The sequence below is a fragment of the Tinamus guttatus genome, unplaced genomic scaffold (assembly GCF_059628265.1).
Source record: "Tinamus guttatus ecotype Peru unplaced genomic scaffold, ASM5962826v1 Tinamus_guttatus_pri_ptg000446l, whole genome shotgun sequence".
In the NCBI taxonomy this organism is placed as follows: domain Eukaryota; kingdom Metazoa; phylum Chordata; class Aves; order Tinamiformes; family Tinamidae; genus Tinamus; species Tinamus guttatus.
The window spans coordinates 822,982-849,550 of NW_028288980.1; the positions used below are offsets into that span (position 1 = coordinate 822,982).

General features: G+C 49.4%; 1 protein-coding gene across 1 annotated transcript; it reads right to left on the reverse strand.

The window, feature by feature from the left end:
• Positions 1-5,402: 5,402 nt before the first annotated feature.
• B4GALT1 (beta-1,4-galactosyltransferase 1) lies at positions 5,403-26,256 on the reverse strand. Its single transcript, XM_088532006.1, has 6 exons — positions 25,983-26,256; positions 15,424-15,659; positions 9,400-9,587; positions 7,970-8,092; positions 6,609-6,713; positions 5,403-6,032 (listed from the first exon to the last, which is right to left on the reverse strand). Exons 1-6 carry the CDS (start codon positions 26,251-26,253, stop codon positions 5,897-5,899), a joined length of 1,059 nt encoding a protein of 352 aa, XP_088388132.1. The 5' UTR covers positions 26,254-26,256; the 3' UTR covers positions 5,403-5,896.
• Between the last annotated feature and the right edge of the window lie 313 nt (positions 26,257-26,569).

The following is a 26,569-nucleotide window of genomic DNA, read 5'->3' on the forward strand; positions in this document are numbered from 1 at the left end:
GTCTAAAGAAGGGCTCATCTATTTCTTCTTATTGGTCAGGCATTCTCTGTCACAACCACAATGACATCAGCCAACGAGACTGCAGTCCTGCAACAGCACAGAACTCTCTAATTCCTCCTGAAAACCTATCTGGGGCTCTCCAGATTCTTGAAGGACCAGCAAAGAGCTGCCAAGACTAGCAGGGCTCTGGGCACAGACCTATGAGAAGAGCTGGTGCCCACTCGGTCTGACCAAGGGGAGCTGAGGGGAATCAAACAGCACCAACAACACAGAGCTAAACGGTTCCTGGCAGTACCATGTGAAAAACTGGTGAAATGCTGCCCAGTGCTGTAATTTGGCCCTTGCGGAACCTCAAGTGAAGCCACAGCCACTCTCATCTAGCACTGGGGATGGCCTTGCAGTGAGCAGGGGTTTGGCAGGAGACCCATCACCAGTGTTGTTCAGACACATCACTCCCTCCCTCAGACAGAGGTTCAGGGTTTCCAGTTAGAGAGAGATTAGAAATACACACAAGTGTATTTAATGTTGACGGAAGTATTAGTTTGGTGATGAGAACTTAGCAAAAAGAATGATTTCTGACTCCAGAACTGGGTCGTTGCCACTGAAACCAGCTGTTTGAAGGAATACAGGCTACACATATGCCCCTACCTTAGAGGAGACTTTGCTGACGTCCTCCCAGATGTTTCTTGCTGCTCTAATGTTCCTCTTCGCCCACTCCCAAGCCTAAAGCAAGGAGGTTCTGGATGTCCAAGGATTTCTGTACAGCTTCTAATACATTTAGACATGGATAATCATAGACACAGGTGTTATTTTAGCCTGTTGCTCATCTTGTCCTGCATATCTGTGTTTTCGTAGCTCTCTGGAGGAGAAGTCATGCAGATCAAACATGAGATCATGTAGGGACTACAACAGAACCAGAAATTTAACCCCCAGCCCTCACTAGTCCTTGTACAGCTTCTTCTTTGAAAGATCTAGACCAGGCTTGAGAAATCAGTCACTAGAGGCTCCACAGAGATCTCGTCTGTATGCACTAACATCTGCTTTGCTAGCAGTGAGACTCAAAAACAGTGAATGGGAAAATAAAACAGACTCCAGGGGTAGAACGGCTGTCTCAGCTCACACACAAGAAGAGGTCTCGTACGGGTGCATCACCCCGAAGAGCACAGACATCCTGCAAACGTGACACAGGCAGATAAGCACAGATCCGATGCCCGCACTTTTGTACTGAGCAACACGCAGAGCAAGAGCAAAGGGCAAGCACGCCCACTTCAGATTCCTTCCAAAAGGGTGAAAGGGGTCAGCAAGCTTCAGCTTAGTCCTTTTTTTTTCCCCCTTTTTTTTTCTTTTAACAACAGCCTCCCCTTTGTTTCCTTAGGCAGCAGAGAGGAAGGTGCAGCAGGGTAAACACAACTGTGATGCACGTCAGAGATCCCCGCTCACCCCTCTTGGATCTTTGGCACGCAGGGCAGGCTGGAGGTGGGAAGGGAAACTGTGCTAGAGCAAACATGTTCTCACAACAACAAAAAGTAATGGGATCCTTTGCAAACACGCACGCCAACCTGATCCAGGAACGTCTGGCAGCACTGGTGACCACACACAGTGCCCAGGACAGAGAGAAGGGTGAGATCCTAGTGATACTCCTCAGCTCTCCTTTCCACCAAAGGAAAAGATTTCCAGGTGGGACATCTTAAAACCTCCATAACTTTTCAAGAGCTCCATAACTTTCTTATGTCCTTCCTGGATCATTTTCCTGCCCAACAGCACTCAAAAAAAGAGAACCTGGGGAAGAAAAAGCCCATTATTGCTGTGCAATGCCTTTGAGGACACAGGAACTAACAAAGGATGCCATAGGAGCCAACAGCGCTCTTCCCCTTCACATCCTTACCAAGCCTTGTACAGACTCAGCTCCTGCTGAGCGACATCCTGAACTGTCCTTGCTCCCCCACGGCCATCCCTAGAGACACGACGCTCCTTCCCCTCGACTGACAAAACAAGAGAGAGGGGTCGGTGCCCCCTGCCAGGACTTGCTGTGGCTGTGGTGTGCAGACAGGTTCAGGCACGGACCAGGCTTCCCTCTCCTATTCCAGGAATGGGAAAACCTCTCCGGAGAGCTACAAGGACCTCAAGCTGACTGGCCTGCCTCAGCCACTGTCTTGCAGCCAGGAAGATCTCTGGGGTTTTTTTCTGTTTTGTTTTGTTTTTCATAAAAAAGTGCCAAGTAACACAGGCGACCTTCTTGCAGTCGCACTTGCATCAGTTTACCCAGAATGATTTCTCCACTTCCCGACGCCGCCGCCAAACCCACAAGCAGCGACCTGCCTCCCCGGAGAGCCGACAACCCGGGGCTTGTGTCCTCCCTCTTTGCATGCTGTCCCCTGGCCCTGAGGGAAATGAACCAACCCTGGGGATTTTCGGGGTTGTCTACAGGGTCAACCTCTTCTCTCGGATCCATTCGCCTCATGGCACCAAAGAGTTCACAGGGCAAAGAAAGAAACTGTTTCTAGCCCAGTGGTTCCCCAGCAGTGATAGGTTGGATTTACAGCAGGGAACGGGTGCAGACACTTTCCCTAACATCTGGGGAGGAAGCCAGACGAGGGAAAAATGCTGGAATCGGTTCCAAGACAAGGAGGCAACGGCCTGGCCCAACCCCCTCACCAGCCAGAAACCCAGCCAGTGAGAGAGAACAGATGGAAAAGCCTGTCTCTTTGGAGAAAAGCTGCCAAACACTGTAAATGAAAATACTTTATTTGACATTGACAGTAAAGTAGGAACATCAGATTATACATCTGTTGATATATAAATGATAAAAAAATGCAAAGCAAAACCATCTTTAGGAAACCCATAAGCAGTCCAGTAAATAAGTAACATCCAGGGGAAAAGCTGTATGCCAGGACCCTCTCTTATTCTAAACAGCAATTCCAAAGAAACCAACCATTAGCATTTCCTTTGCAGCTATTTGTTCTGGATTTGAACCCTTACACACAGTATCACTGTGTGTTGCTGCCAGTACTTAAATGGAAAAACATCACCCAGTTTAGGTCATGGTCAAAAATTTATTTCTGTATAACATGAACCCCTGTCGCAAAAGCTCCTCAAAATCCCAGAGAGAGAAATTTCATGATCTGGTTAAATCAAAAATATTTCACAAGTTTGACCTACACAGTTTACACAGGGACAATGAGCTCAGGAGATCATGGGTCAGCACCAAAGGGTGGAACAAATAAGGACAGACAGCTTCAGCTTTTAAAGGGCTTATGGCTTTAGCATTAGAAGAAAAACTAAGTGAGGGCTTCTTGCACCACTGAAGTTTCCATGCTGAAAATGGTTTTCAGGTTTCTTTTCAGGTTTTCCAGTTTCCATTTCTCCCCTCTTTCAAGGCACATTTGCAGAAAACTTTGATTGCAACAGTGTTCATACCGCCTGGATGATATTCAATTATTTCAGCATACAGCAGAACAAAAACTCACTACACTAACCTTTTCTGATCTTCAGAAAATCTTAAGGCAAGAAAAAACAAACAAACAAACAAACATCAAATATGATAGATAACCCCTTTGCACAGTCTGTAGAGCAGACAGACGTGAATATGCTTGAAGGTCCCAACTCCTCAACTTGCAAAAGGCTCAGAATGACATCAGGGGTGACCTCTGCAGGGACCTGGGCTTTTCACTGGAGCCTTGATGATTTTTGGTACTGATCTACAGGAGCCCAGTTTTTAAGGCACCTTTTGAAAAAAAAAAAAAAAACCCTCACCTGTGTCTTGGCTATTGGCACAGCCTCGGTTGCACCAAGGTTGGAAATTCCAAGTTAGGAATTTAACCTAATTTCTGGAACGCATCCTATTCTTGTAGCCCTTTCTGCTTGCCAGAGCTGGGGCTTGGTTTGCCCAAAAGGAGTCTTTTTTTTTTTTTTTTTTTTTTTTTGATGTGGCAATGAGCAGAAGAGAGCAGCTCATAAACACAAGCCCGCTTTCTCAATCCTTGCTGTTGCCTGCTGCCAAGCTCAGCAGATGTGCAAGCCCACCTTCGTGAGCTCCCAGCAAGGCTTGAGCCGTAATTCCAGCTTCCAATAGCCTTTAAGTGAGGTGGGTAAGCCCGTTTTAGAAACAAGGCATACCAGGCAACTGGGTGTCTCTAATAGTTAGAGCCTGTCTTGGTCCTTGGAGCCATTATTAGCTTAATAAGAAACTTGGAGGCAGTAGCCAGCATGCCTGACAAGTCTGGAAAGCAAGACCCTCATCCCCTTGCCCAGGTCCCCTCCCCTGCAACGCGAGAGTTCGGCAAAACCTTCAGGTCGTGACAAAGAGCAGGTAGCGCTGAAGACGATCCCCAAAATATCAAGTGTCCCTGATTTCAATAGCCTTCAGCGCAGGCCAAGGAAGTGCAAATTGCTGTGGTCAGAGCTGGTGGCAAAGTGCTCACCGAAACCCAGAAGGGATTAAGTTCTCAGTCCTGGCTGAGAGTTTTAAATCATTTAAAGGAGCTCCGAGGGAATCAGCACGTGAGGCTTTCTTACAGTTACAAGAAGGAAAAGCGAGGTGTTCGTACAGCTTCTGCTGGTGCCTCGGTGCGTTGACAATAAGCACTCCAAAAATGTGCATGTTCCTCGCTGCTGGAGAAAATTAAAGGGAGTTTCCCACTAAGGGACATAGGTCACAACAGGCTTCTGACAAAAAAAGTAAAAAAAAAGAAAAAAAAAACCTGCTGGATGTCAGCCATCCTACCAGCATCTCAGCAGTGCGGGAGATCTCGTGGACAAATATGCAGAGAAAATACAATACATGGCTTTTACATAACGATGCACTTAAAATGCCTACTAGTCTGAAGATAAAGGAGGCTTTGAAACATCCTATTATGCTGCATCCTAGTTTACTCAGGTATTAAATATACTGCTTATGATAAACAAATTACTTATAAAAGTTACTAAAATGTTACAAAAGTAATAGTGAATTCAAGTTTTTACGCACAACCGGGCAAGCACAAATTTGTTTTTGGAAGATTCACACAATGGTTAAATAGTGTAATAAATTTTCTACCACTGTCAACAAGTGTCAGCAAATTTCATCACGCAATTACACCTATTTGTTTTTACTACAGAGGAAAAAAAGCCCTGGGTATCTTGTTAGGCTGGGGCAAAAAGTCACCATTGCATCCAGAAGTAAAGTTATCTGAAGCCAGCAGTTTTGCAGATGACAAAATAGATACCATCTGTGTAGCTTTCAAGCAACATACAGAGCTCACTGGCAAAGGCTGGCTCAACTCACTCAAAGCCTCCTTTGAGGCTAGAAGAAATATGATGTTCACTTAATCCAGACTATATTTTTCAAAAACTTGCTCTGCACACAGACAGAGAAGGTGTTTGTTTTTGTCACTATTACAGAAAAAAATACATGATATTCTCTCTGTTAAAAAATGTTATGCAAAGTGTAAACTTGTACAATTTCAGCAGCATTTTACAGTCCTTCATAAAGTAAAACCAGGCACAATTTAAAAGGAATGTTTTCATCTACCTAATTTAAAACATCAGAATAACATGGGCAGTAATTGCTGATGCATCACAGTTGTAATCAATAAAATTTCGGTCCAGCAATTAACTTAACATGGGGAGCACTGCAGCAAAGGTATCAGATTCAACATTATCTGGTAATGTGATTATCTACAATGCTCACGTACAACTTCTGGAATTACAAAGCAATGGAGAGCTAGAAAGTTGTGTACAGTCAAGTTTGGGATATAAAAAACCTGCATTTGTCCAACCAAATTGGAGAGGCTTTGGCATACCAGAAGAGGCCCTTCTTTTTCTTCATTGCAACTGCAAAAGAACCAGTAGATACAAAACACTGGCAAGGCCAGATGTCCAGGGCAACACATACAAGGTCTCTCTTGTGTCTGTGATGTTAGCTATTTGGCGAGCCAATATCCACTGTGATCTTTGTGTACAAAGGGTATTTGTCATTTTTTATCACCTTGTATGATAGTGTATTTAAGCCATCAGAATTCATTGTCTCCCTTGTGTGAGCAATTCGGTCAAACCTGAGGAGGAAAAGAAAGAATTGTGTTTGAGCAACCCTAATTCCACATTTTTATAGCCTCGCAGGCTATAGAGGCTTCAGTGTTTTAAGATCAACTTGAACGTCACTGTGGATCCCATAAACTTGGCCAGACTGAGCAGCAGGCACATGCATGTCTGAAGAGGCTCTGAAGGAATAGCTTTTAGCTAGGAAAAGCAGCCAAGCCTGTAGGCATGCAGATTCTTTGTCAGGTCTGTAATAAACGCAACGGTTTTGAACACCAAAGGTAAGCTGGGAACAACTGCTCAAAGTTTGAAGCAATATTTATCAGTTATGATGCTGCAGAAAGAAAAGGTAACTGGTGTTTCTGCGAAGAAGAAGCTTGGGGGTGACAACAAAGATTGCTAATAAGGTAATAAATTATTGGGTATGGGAGGGGGGACAGTTTATAGCCTGTGGAAGGAAGAGAAACCACAGCAAGAAGGGGTTGTAGTGGACTTGCAATCAGTTTTACATCAGCAAGAGAAAGCTAGGCATTTCAAACGAGCAAGGACACCTCCCTTGAGTTTGGAAGGAACAGAGAGGCTCATACACACACCTTTCTGGATTGGGCTCGTTTTTACGGTCCCTGGAATGACGAATCATTCTGCATTTCCCAATGGCTGCATCCGGCCGAGATATCCCCATTCCTTTAAATACCAGCCTGTAAAAAACAAAATGAATACTTTGAAAATTTACAACAAGTGGGCCATTTCACCAGTAATTCTACAGCCTGCTGGGGACGTTGTAGAAGGGATGGGCAAAACCCCCAGCTCCCCATCCATACAGTAAAGCCAGGATGGAAAATGTGATGTGCAAGCAGAAGACTGGGACAGTGAGAGCAGGTCAAAGAGCTTCTCCTGCAGCTCATTCTACCAACAACTGCATTTTCAAAACCATTTCCAGGTTTCGTTATAAAAACTACCTCAGAAGATGAGTATTAAAGCACCATCACCACCCTTGGGCCTCAAGTTCAAAATTCCTGGTACTTGCAGCTCACGAGCAACCCCTCTTGGAGACCACCTGGGGATGGGAGACACTCCAGGGCAGGTCAACACACTTGGCCCTTTCCAGGCCTATCCAACTGAGATGTCCAGAGCATAAGGGATCCATGTAAGTGACCCCAGACCCCAGGACAGCTCATCTTCATCAGTGTGTACGTGCCACATGCAACAAGGCACCTACAGATTGTGAGCCCCAGGGCTGAAAACGTGCACCATTTCCTCCCCTTTTGGCCTCCCTAGCCTTCAAAATCATAATGCCATTAAAAATAATAATAATAATAATAAAAGGCCGTCACTTTTCTTTCAATGCCTTGTTGCCTCTTACTTGGTTTATTTTAGCACAGAAGTGCTGAAAATCCACATCTACCTCAGGAAGGCACAAGCATTTTTACGGAGTTTTTTTCCTGAGTTCAGGACAATTTATAAACCCCAGACAGAAAAGACCACAGAAGAGTCCATTTTGCAGCCAAGAAACTCAAATAAAAGCTTCTGAGGTCCAAGCTGCCATTAAGGTTTCTCAAAATCTACCTCTTCCTGTCCTGCTCTTCCAGGGCACGTAACCCAGCTCCGCAGTTGTATTCTCCCTTGATCTTTAGGCATTAATGGATCCAGCCCACACTGTGCAAATACCTCCTACCTGCAGTTCTGAGCGCCGTGCACTCACCTTTGCTCCAGGTAGGAAGCAAAAGTTCATGGTGATATTTAGGACTGGTTCAAACTTGACAAACACAACCTTGCTAGGTAACAAGCCAAGCTGCAGAGCACGTTTCGGGCTCTCTTTTTGCAATGGAGAGGCCTCTGCTCCAGTTTGAGGAGCCAGTTGGGCGCACTCTGCCCTACCAGACCTGACACGGAGCCAGTCTCGCTTGCCCCATGCAGGCTGAAACATGGTGGCAGCGCCGCGGTGGGCACTTACCGGTTGTAAATGTCATCGTCTTCGCCACCCCAGCCCCAGTAGTTGTTGGGGAACCCGTTGATCTTCGTAAACTGCTCTTTACTCAAAGCAGACACACCTCCGAAGTACTGGTTGTAAGGCAACCTGCGAGCAGGAGGGACAGGCCATCAGCGGGCCAGCTGGCTAGCGAAACAGCAGATGTCCCCACCACCGAGCGGGCCTGTCACACTGGGGCCCATGCTGCCTCCCGTCATGTCAACCCAAGGCTAGGCCATGCCAGCGTGGTGGGGGACCACCACGTTATCACCACGTACCAACCCAGCTACGTAGTGCGGGGGCACCAGGGCAAGATGTGGGACCGTTGCCTTTCCCACATGAAGTGCGGCCTAGGAGATGTGTGTGGCCATGCGCCCAAGGGAAGACTTGGCTGCAAATATGTCCGGAAAATACCTTGTCATGGGCAAATCTTTGCCAAGAAACACATGGGTCCTCAAGGGACAGGCAGGCAAGATCCACAAGGCCCAGCCAAAGGGCATATGGGTAAAGACCAATGGACCCCGTGCCCCAACTCATCAAGGTGTCACTCCTGAGACACCTGGCACACCTGGCAGGAAATCAGCCTCCTTCAGCTTCACCTTCCACTCGTGCTGCCCCCCAAATTAGCTTGCAACACAAAAGTGAGGTGATGGAGTAATACCTCGTGAACCTGGGATGACTCACCAGGGGGGTAAGAGTTGGAAAAAATATAGACCCATAGCACCATTTATCTTGGGAAATTTGGGCAAAGAGAGAGAGAGAGAGAGAGAAAAAGAGAAAGACAGAAAGAGAGAGAGAGAAAAAAAGAGAAAAAGAGAGAAACAGAGAGAGGGGGAGAAAGAAAAAGAGAGAGGGAGAGAGAGAGAAAACCCCCTACTTTCATTTGTTGAATGCTGAACCAAAACATATGCTGAAAGGCATTTAGTTTTGTGTCGCCCTCAGATACCAGGACAGATCCCTGAGTGGCCCAGAATCAAATAGACCAAAAAAAAAATTGTTTTGAACTTAAAATAACATCTGATACAGTCTTTTTAAAGTTGCAAGCCACTCTTACTGTGTGTGAACGTCTCATTCTTTGAGACAAACAGAAAACACTAGCTGTCTTACAGTTTCCAGCTTGAAAACAACAGACACACAGGTATCCGTAAAGAGACAGCCTATGGTTTGCCCTAGACCTACTTTTCACTTTTCAGGCGCTGTGAATTTTAATAAACTGCTTAGCTCTGTTTTCCCCACTTCCTCCTCCTCCCTCACAGCTATCCATTCCCTGCAGGAACGTGCATGCCAAGGCAGACTCCTGCCAGAGACATTTTCCCAGGCTCTCAGTGCTGGGTGGGGATGCTGTAATCCTGTGCCTGCTCTGGAATGCTAGCAGCTGTATTAGGAACAAAATGCCCCCTCAAATGGCATCTCACCGAAATCCAAATTTGTCCATGGACACAGAGAGGTGCCTCGGCTGGCTGTAACATTTGTAGGTGTTCCTGTCATCCATTGGGATTAGGTCTACATCACTAAACACAAAGCAATCATAGTCATATTCTTTCAAAGCCTCTGCGAATCCTATATTCAGCAGTTTAGCACGGTTAAATTCTTCTTCTCCATCCTAATTCAAAACAAAGAGAAAATGTTAAGTACCTTGTATTACACGGGTGGCATCAGCAGTTTCTTACCTGTTGCACCGGGAGCAGGCCAGGGAGAGGGCGACAGCCGGTCCCAGCCCCATGGAGCCAAGGCAATGCAAAAACTCTCCTACCCGAGATGGGTGTTTTGTGCAGGGTTGTTTCTCCTCATTGGCATTTCAGGATTTAATTTTACAGGGGGAGGGTTTTTTTTTTTTGCCCCTACAGGTTTAGACTGAAGCAGTCTCAGCTGAGGGCCATGGGTGGAAAGCAGGAAGGCAGGCTGCAGGGGATCACTATCTGGTGCTTCCCAGAACAGTATGGGAAAACAACAAACCCAAAGAAAGTGAGACTAGCCAAACAACCCACACGGAAGAGACCCTTAGCATGACCAACACGGAGGGAAACCTTGGCAATGCTTCTGGTTGTCTCCAGGACAAGGAATGGGTTAAAAAAAACGTGGTTTTGGGGGTCCAGGTCTTTGATACTAACCTCCTTCACACATGGCTCTGAGATCCTGTGCTCTCAGCAACATGCTCAAGCACACACAAGACCTGACTTGCAAGGCACGTGACAGCACCGCAAGCCAAAGTCTCCCTTCCCTGCTGCTCTCTCCTACTCCCACTCTGGAGTTTGCACCAAACTCTGCGAGGCTGCGCACGAGCTGAGTGAGGAGGCTGACACCCCAAAGCCGTGACATCTGCATTCATTGGCTTGTGCCAAGACTTGGGATGAGGTGCACTCCGGGAAAAGGACTACAGCTCCTCTGCCAGACATCGTGCACTCAGAAGTCCCATGGGAAAAAGAAATGGGGAGGGCTCTCACCATGAAGGGAAGGACCTGAAAAAGGCCAGTACCACACTGATCTCAGGGCAGGCTCAATTACAAACTAGTCTGCAGAAATCAGTGACCTGGGATGGAAATTCTCTGCTTTCCTCCCCAAGGGGTGAGGAGTCTGAGGAGAAATAGGTTTGGCCTCTCTCGAGCCAAAAAGCACACCTGGCTCTGAGAACAAGTATGGGTTCTCTAATCACCCACGTGTTTCTTCAAAAAGAGTAAAGGCAAAAATATACTCAGAAATACTGGAGTACTAGTGGCTTGAGTCTAAGTATTTCTGACCCAGAAGCTCATCTTGCAACTGCAGCTTCAAATCCAACCCCTGCAAGAGTAAAACAGTGCAGGGACAAGAGGGACATTACTGAAGGAAACTGAAGCTTTTACCCACTGAGAATCAACCCTTGGAGATGTAGGAAAACAGAATAACCAAGGCCTCCCTCTTCTGTCACAACCCATCTTTCTCTCTCTGCTCCCTAAGAGCAATTTTGATCCACAGGATCCCCCTGTTGCCCTTGGCTCCAGGGCTCAGGAATGTGCAAGCATGTTGGCTTGCGAGCGTGCTACATGCTCCAGACCTGGCACAGGGCAGCTGGGTTGGATGCACACCAAGAACAGATAAAATACCGTCCTCAAGGAGCAGCACTTCAAAACATCCCATTTACCTCCTCCCCCAAATGGTTTTGCCTGATTAATAAATAATCTGTCTGGAAACTGATTGATCCAGACTGGTTAATGTATCTGTGGCTTGAGAGCCAACGCAGGTTCTCAAAGCAACCGCAAAATATTTTTCAAATGAAGGATTTAACATGCGAGTGTCAAACCAAGGTTTTCAAAAGCATTCAGCACCTGCCTCAGGCTTAAATGACTTCACTGGGAGGAGAGAGTCTTAGTGGAGGTGGATCTGAGCAAATTCTCAACACTCACACCTGAAATAAAAGCGTAACTGAGGCACATGATGATCCTCATCATGCATAAGCAAGAGCAGTGAAGATTTGAGCATAGAAAAAAAATCACGAAGCAAAGTTGAACCAAAAGGTTGGGAAAGGGAGCAAGAAGGGAAGCGGCACAGCTGCTGAGGCCACGGGAGCAGGAGATAGTCTCATCAGCAAAGGGACCCCTGATTCCCAGCTGGAGGGCACCCCACATCCTCGTCCCAGGAAAGCCCTCAGGAAAAAAATAAAACAAAATTAATGCAAAAAAGGCTCAAAATGAAACTGTTCTGGACCATGGCAGAGGTCTTGAAAAGCAATGCTCAGGGAGGGGGAGGTTTCCAAGGGCTCTAACAGCACCAGGAGTCACGCTTGCTTTCAGGCTACCATCAAACTGCAAACGAAGGTGCAATTGCTCCTGCAGCAGCTACATTCCTGCAACCCGGCCTCCTCGCCCCGGAGGAGGTTCTTCCTGGTGCTGGCACGGAGAAGGCTTTGTGGAGGGCAATGCGCTCAAACCTCAAAGCATTTGTTGGCCAGGCTCTGGAAGGGGAATATCTTCATTTTATACCCTCTGGCTGCTATTGTTGTAACTGGAAAGGTGAGAAGAGTTCTTCACACTGATTTTGTTATCGGCAAAGACTCAGTCCTATCTATCCCATACCCTTTAGTAGACTCTAAGTCATCTAGGTAACAGTATTTTTTGTAAGCAATGCTTAGGGTTTAATGCTGCTGCAAGGAGTGCGATTTTTGGCCTCTCCCAAATAATATTTTGAAAAACAAAATGCTATGACTGGGTATCAGTGCAATACCACTTCACCCACCGGATCTCCAGCAGCGTCCACACCTCTGGCCATGGCAGGCAAGGACTGGTTATGTGGCAAAGAGTTAACACGGGCGCTACTGCTCTCTTCCCATACAGCTCCAAACCATGGGATCAAAAGGCAAGGAATTCAGGAGATAATGCATCAGAAAGACATTTGCGGCAAACTGCGGAGTTGGGAATCTCCTTCCTCGGGCACTGCCCCTGCCAGGCCAGGACGGGGCACCAGGACACGGGTGATGCTCAAGAAACAGCTTGGTGCATCGCTGCGTCGGTGCATCCAGTGACACGTGGTGACACAGGCGAGCCCAGAGCAGCTCAGCCCCACGTGCTCCCCACGAGGGGCAAGTGGGTCTGTGATACCCGGCAACTAACAGGACACACGTGATGCTCCAGTCACCCCCACACACAAACACACACACACAGCGTGGGAAAAAAGCACCACTGAGGATGCTGCAGGTAACGCCAGGGGCCCGTGGAAAAACAGCTGAGCAAACCACACTGTTTCCGCAAGAGTTTACCAGATCCGCTCTCTTTTTCCCCAAAAAATCTTTCGTTTTGGTGTGCCGCCACACAGGTGTTTTGTGCAGGCGGGAGCGCAGCGAGTAAGTTCATCTCCAAACACGAGCGCGGAGCTGCCTGGCTGCCCCGCTGACACTGCTGCTCACCTGAGTGTTACGGGCGGCCAAACACGTAGGAGAAAGGAGATTTTGCAGACTCAGGGACAAAAAGGATATTTTGCAAACTCACGGGGAAAAAAAAAACAGATTTTGCAAATTTGATACTGCTCTTTAAATAGAGACTTCTGGTTGTTACTGAAAAGGTGCTACCCAACTGAAAAAAAAAAAAAGCATTCAGCTATTTTTCATCTCACATTAAAAAAAAAATCAGAAAAATCCCAAAGCTGCTACTGCATGCAATGGGTTCTGCCTGGAGGGCGCAGGAAACATCCTATATGGTATTTTCCACGGGCTCCTGCCACACACTGGGCATTTTCAGAAGCCCCGCTCTCCTGGGCTCAGTCAAGCACTACTCATTGCACTCAGACACACAAGAGCAGACTGGCGAAGGGAGTCACGACTGAAAAGCATTGCGCTGAAAGGAAGAAGTTTGACATTACCAGTGTAGCAGTAGCAGGGCTCAGCACTCCTCTTTCTTTCTATGAGATGCAGAGTACAGAAGAGCACGTAGGCAGCGTGTAAGAATCAGATCACACAGTAATTCTCCTCGCTTCAGTGATTGCTTTGCTATAGACAGGATTAACAAGTAAAGGTAATATTTCCCCACTAGAAGGAAAAATAAAAAAAAAAAAAAAGGGAGGAGAGATGCAAAGGGAAGGACAGACAAGAGAAACAGAAAAGCAATTGTCAAGAGAGCAGAGAAATAAGAGCATTTTCCTTCTTTTCCTACTGCACTTCTGGCAGAATTAACACATTTTCTGCAAATCTCTTCATTCAGCGTTTCCACTCACCCTCAAGAGAGGCACCTGGACACAACTTTTTAAAGGCATGCAGAAGGAGCGCACATCGCCTAGCCTCACTTGCTAGCCTGCATCCAATTGAGAACATTCCTAGGACATGTGTGTGTATGCACAAATATATATATACGTAGGCAACACACAAACACACCATGTGGATGGGGCATCCCGCCCCCCTCCAAACTTGCTCAAGCAAACACCAGAGAAGAGCAGAGCTGCACAGGCAGGGCGATGCAAGCCGGCATGCACGGTCGCAGCAGCAGCGGCGGCGGCGGCGGGCTCGGGGGGACGCCTGCACCCACGGGCACCTGCTGGCACCGCGTCCACCAGGGCACCGGCACCGTGTAGGGCCCTCTGAGGAATAAGCCACCCATCGGTAGCAAAAGCAGCATTTCCAGCCGTCGGACCACGGGGAAACTTGCATTCCCGCTACTGCCCCATTTCTAACCAGCGCTTGGGACACGGAGGTGCGTTGTTCTGCCACCCCATGAGCTACGAGCTGGTCTCTGCAGGGCCCACGGGCTCGTCTGCACCTTACAGGGATGCATTCGGAGGGACTGCTACCCACAAATGCTTTCAGTGGCATGTATTAGCACCTAGAATACTTCAGCTTCTGTTCCTAGAAGCTATCACTGATTCCCCACAAACCCCACTCTTATTTTTCCTTTTTTTTTTTCCACCAGTTCTCTGGAACCCTAGAAATGAGCAAAGTAAGAGAAATGGCAGTAACCGAACATTGGTTTTCTTTCTAGAAGAAAAAAACAAAAAAGTCTCCCCTATTTTTCATTTCTGTATCAAAATTCATGACTTGGGCAATAATTTTGAATATTCGACACACCTGGTACACCCAGACACACTGGCAGATCTGAAAATCTACACAGCGTGACGTTTCAGGAAGCGTGTTCTTTCTCAGGTTCATAAAAACTGAGATTGAGTACGGGTTACGAGTACATATTCTCAGGGAGAGGAACTGGGCTGCAACACCTTCCAGGCAGAAGTCTTTGCTGGAAAGGGCAATTATTATTCCCCTTTCCAAGCGGCGATCTAAACATTTCGAGTTCCTCCATGTACAGAAAGAGAACACTGCTGTTTAACCACCATGGTGGTGCAAAGTAAGACCGAGATCATCTGGAGAGAATGTGCCGTTTTTCAAAGACAGCTCCAAAACCATCAAATACAGAAGAAAACAAACAAACAAACAGCAGAAGCAAAAACCTGTCACTATTTTCTGCTCTCCTTCCTAAGGGCAACCACTTACCTCTTCCACCATGACTGCTTTGCCCATCCTGGTGCTTTGTGCACTACTGCTCACATGGACAGAACTTGCTCAAGCAAGGGAAACCCTATGGCTTTATGGCACACGCAGTGCCAAACGAAGCATCGGTGTTACCTTCTCACCTTTAAGACCTGCGTATGCACCACCTGGGGCAGATTAGGTCACGCACTTAGTAGGATTTAATTCCCCTCTCACCAAGTGACTTCTCTAAGCAGAAGCTCTTCACTTTAGCCCTGGTTGACCGGGTAGAGAGGATGCCAAATCTTCAATCAAAATCATCTACGCAGAATTGTTCACCTGCACTTCCACATCCTCTCACTGCGCTACAGCTTTTATTTTATTTTTGAGTTTGTTAAGGGACCTTACCCATCTCCACCAGCCCACTGGCATCCAGGATAAAGACCCCAGTCCTCCGTTACCGAGCAGCATGGGCACGCTTACACGAGTGCTTTAAAACTCTGCATCCGCAGCCCCTTACCTGATTAATCACATACACTCCATAGTCCAGCTGCTGCCTTTGCAGAATTGGGTGCAGGTAATAGAGCCAGTATTTCAGGTGTTCCTCGCGATTCCTGAACGGTATAATAATTGCTACTTTCTGAAGTGCTGTGCAGTCCCTGGGAGCAAAACGACCTCCTGTTTTCACCTCGGGGTTTGTTCTCGACACTTCTTCCAGGTTCACAGGCTGGGAAAACTCCACCCGCAGCGTGCCGACTGCAAGGAAACACAACAGAGAGCCACTCAGCAAGGGCCCCAGCATGCAAGCAATTTATTTCACTGGATGGGCATCCTTTACACAAGCATCAGTTCTTAGACACAGGCAGCACCCGGAGCAACCACGCCATGGAGAACGTCGCTCAACAAGAGCCTCTTGGTGTCCAACCCTAAAAATGCCACAGATGCGCCACGGGTCTGGAAAATCCTGATGTTTGCAGGGCAATCGAATGGGTGCATTGCCACCGGCATGCACGCCATGAAACCAGCCATGCCCTCTTCCACCCAATGCAGCGTGAGGGCCCGGCTCTCCGATCCACGTAGGCACTTAACGCCAACGCTGGCCACATGCAAAGCGAACGAAACCCCCTCTATCTTGCAGATGCTTCCAGTGTTTTGTAGGCATACGCGTTATGTGTCTTTTTTACAAAAAAACAGTCCTGTGATAGAGCTGCTTATAAAAAAAAAAAAAAGAGAGAGAGAGAGATCCACATTTGCATGCAGGTTGGCAACTCCTGTATTCGGTTTCAGCAGGGCAGGTATTGAAACTGCAAAAATAATCTCTGCCAGAAAGGGTGTGCAAAACTGAGAGGTCCCCAGTGGCACCCCGGGCAGGACAAGAGCTTCAGAGCTATTTAAAGGCGAGCAACATCCAGGAGGGAGCAGAAAGATGTACTGCTGATGTGCCCATCTGCCTTGAGCGAGTGCCTAACACTGTGTCCTGACAGGAGGAATCCAAGGGATTTGGGGGACATCAACGGCAGAGCGCAAGCTGGGAGGCAGGAGGTGGCCACCAAGCCCATGGACACGCAAGCAGTGGGGCTGATGTGGCCTTGTGCTGGCGTTTGCTCACATAAGGTTCATAAACCAGGACCCTGAGCAGCTTGCCATCCTCGCTTTGGGCTCCCCTGCTCCTTCGCTTTCCCTGCTTCCTGCTGGACAAATGTCCTCTGCGCCAGCAGGAGCAGAGCCCACCAGGCTGCAGAATAAGCCCGTTCATTGCCCCAAGCTCAGCTGAAAACCATTCACCTTTTGCAGAACTTGGTCCCAGACGCTTGAACCGGACAACCTGGCGTGGCACAAAACCTTGAGGAGCGCCGTGGCTCTTTAGAGAAGAATCTCAGCTCTTCAGAGAAGAGCCTCCTGCTCCGCCACATGCCGTTCCCAGCAGCGGCGAGCTCATAAATCCGTTTACGGCTTCTCATAAAGCCGCGCTCTGCGTGCCCGCCCGGCCACCGATAAAGAGCAGCCTGTTGGCAGCAGATGGGAGCGCTGCAGCCTCCCCACGGGCAGTGCCAGCTATAAAACAAGGAACCTTCACCCAAAAACACTGCGCCGTGAACCAGCCCACGGAGATTGGGCAGCTCCTCCCTCTCCCCCTGCTCCGTAAGGGTGTGAGCACACGCAGGTACCCGCGTTGCGTCTTGGCGTGACTGGTTCCTGTTTGCACTTGCTGACGGTTCTTCCAAGCCCTTGGAGAGGATGTGCGACATACAGCGTGTTTTTATGTATTTACACACCAGCGGCAGGCATGCATGAACTCACAGCCACTGTGACACGTAGCACAAATCAGGTGTTTGCAGGGGGACAGGGAGCCCACGACGGGGCTGCACGTGGCAGAACGCATTACCAGGAGCCTGGCTATGGACATTAGGTTGTGGACCCTCTTGAGAAGGAATCGTAGAGCTGCTTGAGAAAGTGGCTCTTGCAAACAACGCTGTACACGCTCCAATACAAGCCTATTAATATAACTAGGAAGGGGAAATAATGCTGGAGGCTAGCGGCCTTTTTCTTGGTTATTCATCTAGAAGAAGACATGTTAGTGCTACTCTTCAAACTTGTACTTGCTCTGGCTGGAGAGGAGAGGCCTGCCAAAGCACACAGGAGTGCCTGATGTGCCCCAGAGGCAGCATGATGTGGTTATGAGGAGGGTTTGCTACCCAATTCGCCCACAGAGAGCAGCGGAAATAAATTATGCTCATAAATTGAACGTATCCGGAGCCGTCCTGAAGCAGCTGAGGACAGTCTTGTTGAGAAAGACGCCTGCATTGCTCATGGGAACCCTGTCGTGAGCCAGGGGAGGCTCAGGTCAGACCTTAGGAGGAATTTCTACATGGAAAGAGCAGTGAAGCCTTGGAACAGGCTGCCCAGGGAGGTGCTGGGGTCACCGTCCCTGGCAGTGCTCAAGAGCTGTGTGGATGAGGCACCTGGGGACACGGATTAGCAGGAATTGTGGGGATGGGTTTGTGGTTGGACTCGATGATCTTGAAGGTCTTTTCCAACCACAATGACCCTATGACCCCTCTGCCAGATGCGTCCCGGTGCCGTTGGCCGGGCTTTGGACTCATTACCATTGCATGGGGCCCGGCCAAATCCCGGGCATGCCTGGCCTATGACTGCAAGGTAGGGGCTAAATCCTCCTCCTCACGCAGAGCTCAGGAGGGAATTTTTTTTTTTTTGCATTGGGAGGAAGAAACAAGAATGGGAGGAATTCAGGCAGGAAGCGACGCACGGCAGCGCGATGGGAACCGCGGCCGGCGGAGGCAGGAGAGGACAAGAACACCATGTTTCCTCCCTAAAACGGTACCGCATCCTTGCAGCAGCCGTGCTCCCTGCCCACTTCCTTGCTCTGATACCCAGCGATCCGCTTCCCTCGCACTCTCCTACCCTCAGCTTCCTGCCCATCTGAAGATGGTGCACCATGGAGCGAAGGGGTAGGGAAGCGTTGCTGTTGCTAAAATGCTGTTTGTTGAAAAAAAAGCAAAACACACACTAGGTAGGAAGTCAATTTTAGACTGTCAGCACACGCCAGCAGTCGCCCATTCGGTAGCTCTGGTGTCTGCTCGCCCCACAGCACCGCAGGGCCGAAAGCCTCTGGAGCCAGCCTGCCTGTGCCCTAGGAAAAACTGGGCAATTACAGGGTTTCACCCCCAAAGGCAGGGGCAACGGAGAAGCATTCACAGCACCGGTGTTTAAAACGTGGAAGGAAAGAGCCAGGCACTGCATCTGAGATGGAAAAAGGAAAGTTTGTGCACAGACTTGGGGAGTCCCTTCCCTTTCCCCCACACAGCAGAGTGGCGTTTCAAAAACCGGCATTTCAAAAACCAGCGTTTCAAAAACCAGGCGCTTTCCAGGCTTGGCGACTCCGCCTGCGTTGGCTCTGCAGGGAGATCCCACCAGTTCACAGGATGTCGCGGGAAACCGAGGGACGGAAGCGCCGGATCCCTCTGCAGCGCTTGCAAACCGAGCCGGCTTCCACACACCAGGTGGCCGCAGTCCCACCTAAAACCCCTTTCCTGTCAAGGCAAAAGTTCGCTTTTTGTAATTGTTTCTCAAGAGAAACAGCTTGGAAGCACAGCCCGTCAGACCAGGGACGCTTTCTCATTTACACACAAAAGCCCTTTTAATGGCTCACAAGAGATCGTACAAAAATGCCGGGAACCCAAGAGTTTGCCAGTGAGGCTAATGTAAGCGGAAATCTCTCTTCTGCAGCTTGTGTGCCCCAGACGGACGTGGACAACCACAAGCATTTGAACATTGCACAGTGTTTTTACAGCCTGGCAGCCACCAGCCCCCATGTCAAACCAAGGCCACCCGTCACACAGCACGTGCGCAACACGATGCTTGTTTCTTGTTTGCCTTCAGGGGACTGGGAGATCACAAACAGAAACACTGAGAGAGAGAAAAAAAACACATTTATAGCAAAAAAAAAAAAAAACAGCAAAATAAAATGGTAGAGGTGGAGGTTTAAAAGTCTGAGATTCTTGAAGAATGTATTCTTGTGAGCGCTCTCTTGCTACAGCGAACTTTAAAGCATTTTAGATATTGGTTCTGCATATTTTAATCCGATTTTTTTTCCTAAGAAAAGCCTGATACAGTTCACCCCATTAATAAATTCACTGGTGTCAGAAAGAATGTAAAATCATAATAATTTGAGTAAGTGCATTTTCAGACACTAAAGAACTAGACTAGGTCTAGACTTCATAAAGCCACCAGGTTAATAAAAAGCAATGCTGAAATCCTAGCCAATAAAAAAAGAAAAAAAAATCACCCTTTTCAGTTCATTTCCTCAAGAGAACAAGACTAAGATCAAATCTGTAAACGCAGGCCTTCCAGCTGGTGGCCAGAGTCATGACTCCAGCTGCTAATTTTAAATCATTTTGACTGAAATTTGATTACTTGGACATCAGCCTCAAGGCTATTGCCTCCCAAGGACATATCTTGGCGATGTACGGACAGGCCAAGTGCCTGTCAAAGCTGCATCCCTGTCCATGTTTAACAGGCAAACTTCCCAGCTTGACTCGCTCCATCTCCACACGTTTGGCCCTGAGATCCGGGATTGCTTAGGATCCAAAGTCACAAAGCTTTGCAAACCTTAGTCTGCGAGAATATAAAGTCAAAAAACAACAACAGCAAAAAGGAAAGAAAAAAAAAAGAGAGAGAGAAAGAAAAAAAAGAAGAAAAGGGAAAGAAGGGAGAGGAGGAGAGGAGGAGAAGGGGGAGGAGGAGAAGGGAGAGGAGGAGATGGGAGAGGAGGAGATGGGAGAGGAAAAGAAAAAAGAAAAAAAGAAAAGAGAAAAAGAGAAAAAAAACGAAAAAGCAAAAAAAAAAAAATAATTACCCTGCAAACTTGAACGAGCAATTGCTGCAAGTTTGTGAAGACCCAAGAGTATCACGACACATCAACACCCAGCAGAGCATAGGAGGAGGTTTGAGGTGTCTCTGTCGGGATAAGAGAAAGAAAAGCATCTTTCTCACCCCAAAGCCCTTGCACGCGACCTCGGCGGAGCGGTGCGGAGCGGAGCGGAGGATGCTGCTTTGCGGAGCAGCAGATGTCGGAAGAGCCGGAGCGGCTCGCGCGGCGCAAACAGGAAGCCGCTTTGCAGATAAAAGGCAAAAGGTGAGGCTTGCCAAAAGCGACATGGAAATGAGGGGCCACCTGCAGAACACGCTCCGGGGCAAACACGTAGGAGCCCCTCTCTGAAGAAACCACATGAAATCAACGCTTGCTGGGGGGGAAAATAAAATAAAAAATAATTTTAAAAAAGCCCCCAAAACAAACCAAGAAAAACGCACAACAAAAAAAACGCAATAAATGAACCTCACCCTGCAAGACGATGGGGCAAGTCCCCTGCCAGCCCCCACTGAGGCTGTTGCACCCTGGAGCGCTCAGGACATCCCCAGTGCAGGCAGGGCCCTGCATCCCACTGCTCAGGGGGATGCCCACCCCTTTTCAGGGAAAAAAGAAGAAAAGAACAGCACCTTTTTTAAAAACATGTTTTATATACACGTAAATACATAACTCCAAGGTATCACCAGCTCCAGCACGAGGCCTGTCTCTCTTGAACAGCCAAGAGTGCCTTAAATAAGTAAATAAATAAACACGAGAGCACTTGGTTATTTCCACAAGAAAGCGCTTTTGAGGAGAGCGGGGGAGTCCTGAGCACCGGCCCAGGGCCGGCGCGCACGCGACGAAGCGGCTTCGAACGTGCCCTGTTGGAGCGGGGCAACCGGCGCGCGTGTTTTAGGGCTTGTTTATTCTAAAGCCAGCTGCAGAGTGCGGGAGCGAAGCGAAATTCCTCAAGCAACAAAGAAAAAGAAATCCCAGCTGCCTTGATTAAAAAGAAAAGGGAAAAAAAAAGAAAAGCTACAAAAACGAGACCTCGTGTCTGCCAGGAGCCCTGCAGCCCGGGACAGCAAGGCGTTTTGCAGCATCCCCATGGAGCATCCTCACTGTTGCCTGTCACCAGGAAAAAATGAAACACAAAATCCCCCTTTTTCACCATGGGTTGAGGGCAGGGCTCTGGAGAGAGATCTCAGAGACGGGTGCAAGTTGGACATTAAAACTGCTCCATCTGCACTTGGGGCAGGGGGAAACTAGCAAACAAACATAAAAACAGCCTCAAACCCCTGACACAGCAGCACCAAAGTGGGGTTTGTGACCGACCAGCCCCACGCACCAAGCGGCTCCATCCTCTGCCCTGGGATGGAGGGGAAGGGATGGCTGCATTGCTCCAAACATGAACTTGGCCACATTCCCAAACAAGTTAGAGGCTGCACTTGATGGGAGACTCTCCTGCTCCGTGCTCCGAGACGGAGCGCGTTTTGGGTCCCTCCCGTGAAGGGATGGAGAGGTTTCTTCTCCGGGGGACACGGGCACAGCACCCACGTCTCCATCCTGCCTCCGGAGCAGGGCGGGCTCCACAGAGCAGCCAGGAGCAGCCACGTATCCCCCGGCAGGCACCCCGGAGCATTCCCTGGAGAAGCCTGGCACGCGTCTCCAGCTCTCCTCGGCAGCCGAAGGAGCATCACACACGGGAGCCATCGGGTCCACGTGGCGGCTCCCTCCTCCTCCTCCTTCTCCCCCCTCCGTCCCCACGCGCTTCTCTCCACAAGTTTCTATTTTGCTTCTTGGCTATGACGCTGCCGAGGGGCACATGACGGCCAGGACACGGCTCTTGCACCAACTTCCTCCTCGGGATTGCACATCTTGCACAAACCGCTTTTCCCTCCCTCCCTCCCTCCTGCTGCCTCCTTTCTAGGGAAAGCTCCCAGTGCCGGGAATGCAATAAGCTTGTGGCAAGCGAGCAGGATCCCTGCTGCATGAGGTTAAAAAATATATATACAGCCCAAAACAGTGAGCTGGAGGAGAAACAGGCATGGTGGGGAGATGCAAATGCATCCATTCCTACCAGCAAAAATCCCCACCATGACTCTTCCTAAAAGCTACTGGAGTTGTGCACCTTTCAGTGCTTAGCTCTCCCACTCCAAACTATGCTCAGCTAGGCCGCAATGTTTGTAAACACCCAGGCCTCCAACTAGGGGGTTATTTGTGCGTTGTTGACTTTTCAGGCCACACATAACCCGTAAGGGCTTCTGCAAAGCAGGCAACCAGCATCACCACCCGTCTGGCACGGTTTCCATGCCCATTTCTGTCTCCTCCAGACAAACCTGAAAGCGTCGGGATACTGTCAGTTCTTATCTCCGGCACTTACGGCTTAAAAACGCTGCTTGCACTGACCACCTGGCTATCAGAAAAAGTGCATTAAAAGAGAAGGCCTCATCCCAGGCTTTGCTCCTCCAAATGGAAAGCGCTGATTGCCAGCAAGGCGTCTTTATTTATTTATTTCCTTCTTTCTTTCAAGCCAAGCACGCTTTTCTGACAGTGGAAAACATCAGAGTTTCTACCCAAGACACTGACATTTGGAAGAAGCGGTTATTTTTCTGGTATGCCTGAGATTCTCTACGAGAGGGGCAATGGATCAGAAAGTGCATTCATTTTTAAACGCTGCTGAAATATAAGCACATATCTAGCGGCTTGTGCTTCGGAGAATTCATCAGTTCATACGGTACTGTTGACTTTTTTTTTCTTTTTTTTTTTGACAACGTCCATTGACTTCAATGTCTGATGCTTTCTCTCTCCACCCTGGGGGTAAAAAGCTATTGATCCAGGCACGTTCCTGCAGTAGGCATAGGGCACGTGGGTCGCCCTCGCCATGAGATGCCTGAGGGGCTGGCAGGGATTTGTCACCTCTTTGGTTCTCGACCATCACACCTGGCACCTGAGCGAGGGCCAAAGACGGCCAAAGCGAGCAGCTGTCTTCTAAAATAACTCCCACAACCAACACGTGTTCTCGATCAGGCAGGACCTGAAAAGTGACATCCTTGACATACAGATAAGCCTTTCCACAAGATTCTGCTCTACAGATTTCCGGCGCCGAGAGAGATACGAGCTGCTTTCGCATCAGCTGCTCTGCTGTTTATGGAAGTTATTTTAGAATACAGCTGTTCCGCAAGGCCATATATCCGCCCCCCTTTCCTGCTAAAAGCAACAAGTCAATAACAACACCATCACCTAGACTCTGATGGAAAAGAAAGGTCAAAGAAGATCACTTGACCTTTTAAAAAGCACTTAGGCGGAGATATTTACAACTACTTGAGAGCATTTTCTTTTCCACAGTGTTGTTCTCCAGCTCACAGAGAACAACATCTTGGGGAAAGGCCGGGCACAGAACGCAGCCGGATTTACTTTGCTTTGGTCTTTAAAGCTCCTCAAAGGCTGAACTTTCACAGTAGTAAGTGGTCCCTGCCTCTACGCACACCCATCCTATTTAAGATATTCACTGGCATGCTGCTCTTAACCAGAGCATGCATCCAAAAATGCATATATCACCCTACACTGGAGGACTTTCATAACTACTAAGGACTTTTAATTGAGGGTTGATTTATGCTATTATTTCCCCAGGCCTGATTTATGCTTTTAAATTATAAATAAGGATAATTGAACCATAAAAGCATTTCAACTTTGGCAGTTGCTTGAAGAGATTAAACCTCATTCAGCTAATGCATTTGTTCCAGAGCCAGGCAGCAGGGACCGTAAGCTGCTCTCTCAGAGCTTTGCTAGAAAGAAACCTCCGGGCCTCTCAACACCATCCGACCGTTCAGAAAGACAAGCCACACAGACCCTGTATGATTCACCACATTCTTCCCAATGACACTAAAAAAGAAGAGATTGCGTTTCTCTGAATTTAGGTTTACACTAACGAAATGGAGGAGACAAAGCTGCCTCTCCGTATCAGACTTTGGGAAGGTGGGAAGCGGAGGGGGATTCCTGCTAGCTCCAGCCTGCTGCATTTATACCGATAGGAGGATCTGGGCACCCCAAGAAGAATTTTCTGAATTTTGGGTGGGTGAATGAAGCGCCAGAAGCGCCTGCAGATAGCAAACATCTCCCAGAGATGCGTGGGAAGTTCACAGAGTGGAGTCGGCTCTTGCCAGCCCTTGAGGAGGGTTTTCTCAGCCCCGTCGGCCATCAAAGTCGGAAAAGGCAGAGAAATGAAGCACCCCAGAGCAGCCAAGTTTCTTACCTACGTGCAGGCTACAAACCCTCAAGCAGTAGCATTAACAGCCTGCACATCCCACACACTAAATCCACCTCAGCTAAAAATCATTTGCCTTGGGTACCTTTTAGGAATGACCTTCTGCGCAACTCTCTGACCAGCTGCCATCACTCCCGAGTGCCTCATTTGCTCTTGGACAGACTTCACAAACTGCATCAAAGATGATAAAAATACTTTGTTCAATTCCCTAGGCTACTCATCCTGGTATTGCTTTGAATCCTGGAGACACGAGGCATATTTCCCTGTACTGCAGGCATTTCATAGCACATGACTTGCTGCGGAGAGGATAGGGGTGAGTGGGGATTTTGCCTAGAGCAAAACCACATTCACAGGGGGCTCGCACACGCGCCCTGCGGCACGGCCTCACTGTCAAGTTGGAGCGATCAGGGGCAAGAAAAAGTGAAAGATACAAATCAAAGAAACAAAACAAAACAAAAAGAGACCTCAAAACCGCCTTCCTGCAATAGCAAACCAGTTGTTTGCTATGCAGAGGCATCGATCCATGAAAAGCTGACCAGCGAGTATCGAGAGAAACTCTGAATTTCTGTGTCAGTTTCGAGACGTGGAAACCACACGCAGCGGCTCAAGAGTCCCTTCCTCAGCTGGAAGTCTCCTGTGATAGAGGAGCCTGCGTAAATGCAGCGCACCCACAGCGCCTGCAGCCTCCAGGACACAAATGCCTATGGCCAAGTCAGGGATGCCCGGGATGCCATCGGCTCAGCAAAACACTCCCTGCTACTTGCTTTGCAGGGAGTGCCTATCCAAAGAGCAGCAGCAACAAACAGCAAGTTTTGAGAGGCTGGTTTGGGTGGGAAGGGGGATGAAAATCTCTTTTTTTTTTAAAAAAAAAAAAATCTCTCTGTTCATGGCGATGCAAAGCCAGTAGCTCAAAACAGCTACACCAAACCAACCCCAAAACCACATGGCAAAGCTGAGAGCGGCTTGTTGGCCCCTGGGCACCCCAGCAGGCATGGGGAAGGCCTCCGGAGTGGGACTGAAGCTTGCAGAGGATAAAATCCAGGCTGCCACGTATCATCGCGGGTCCCAGTGTGCGGGAAGCGCCGCCTGGGCACATGACAGCTCTGTTCCTGACCGAGATGGAAAATCCATACCGCTCGTGCAACGCTGCCCGGGACCACGGGGAAATCCACACTGCCCATGCTACAGATGCTGCTGCAGCACGCAAAGGGTGTCAGGAACCCGTGCAAAGCAAACAGCCCGCCCGATCCTTCCCGTGAAATTGCGCAACTCGGGGAGCGGAGCGGGGCGCATTTTGGGTAGGTCTCCCGCAGGAAACCGCCCAGAGCACCCGCAGCCGGCCCCGCTCGGCGCCCGCGGCGAGGCAGCGCGGCGGGAGATGCGCAGGAAGCGCCGCCGCCTCCGCCCCGGGGGCCGCGACGCCCCGGCGCGGGTCGGCACTCACCGAGCAGCGGCGACGGGTCGGGGCAGGGCGGCGGGCGGCCCGGCGAGGGCGACGCGGCGGGCGGCGCGGGCGGCGAGGCGGGCGCGCGGGGCCGCGCGGCGGGCGCTCCCGGCGGCGGGCGGCGCGGCGGCGGCTCCGGGCTGCGCGGCGGGCCCAGCGCGCTGCCCGCCAGGTAGTAGAGCAGCGTGGCCGAGAGGTGCAGCGCGCAGAAGGCCACGAGCAGGCGGCAGGCCCGCTGCAGGGACGAGCCCGGCAGCGACGGCTCCTTCATGCCGCCTGCCTGCCTGCCCGCCCGCTCGCCCGCCCGGCCGCGCGGATCCGCGCCGAGCCGAGCCGCGCCGCGCCGCTGCCGCCCCGCTCCGCCCCGCGCCCGCCCTCCGAGCCCCCCGCCTCCGCCTCCCCTGCTTCTTTCCTCCTCCCCTTCTTCCTCCACGCCTTCTTCTTCCTCCACGCCTTCTTCTTCCTCGTCTTCCCCTTCTCCTCTTCTCCCCCTCCTCCTGTTCTCCTTCTCCTCTTCTCCTCCTCCTCCTCTTCTCCTTCTCTTCTTCTCCTCCTCCTCTTCTCCCCCTCCTCCTCCGCTCCCCCTC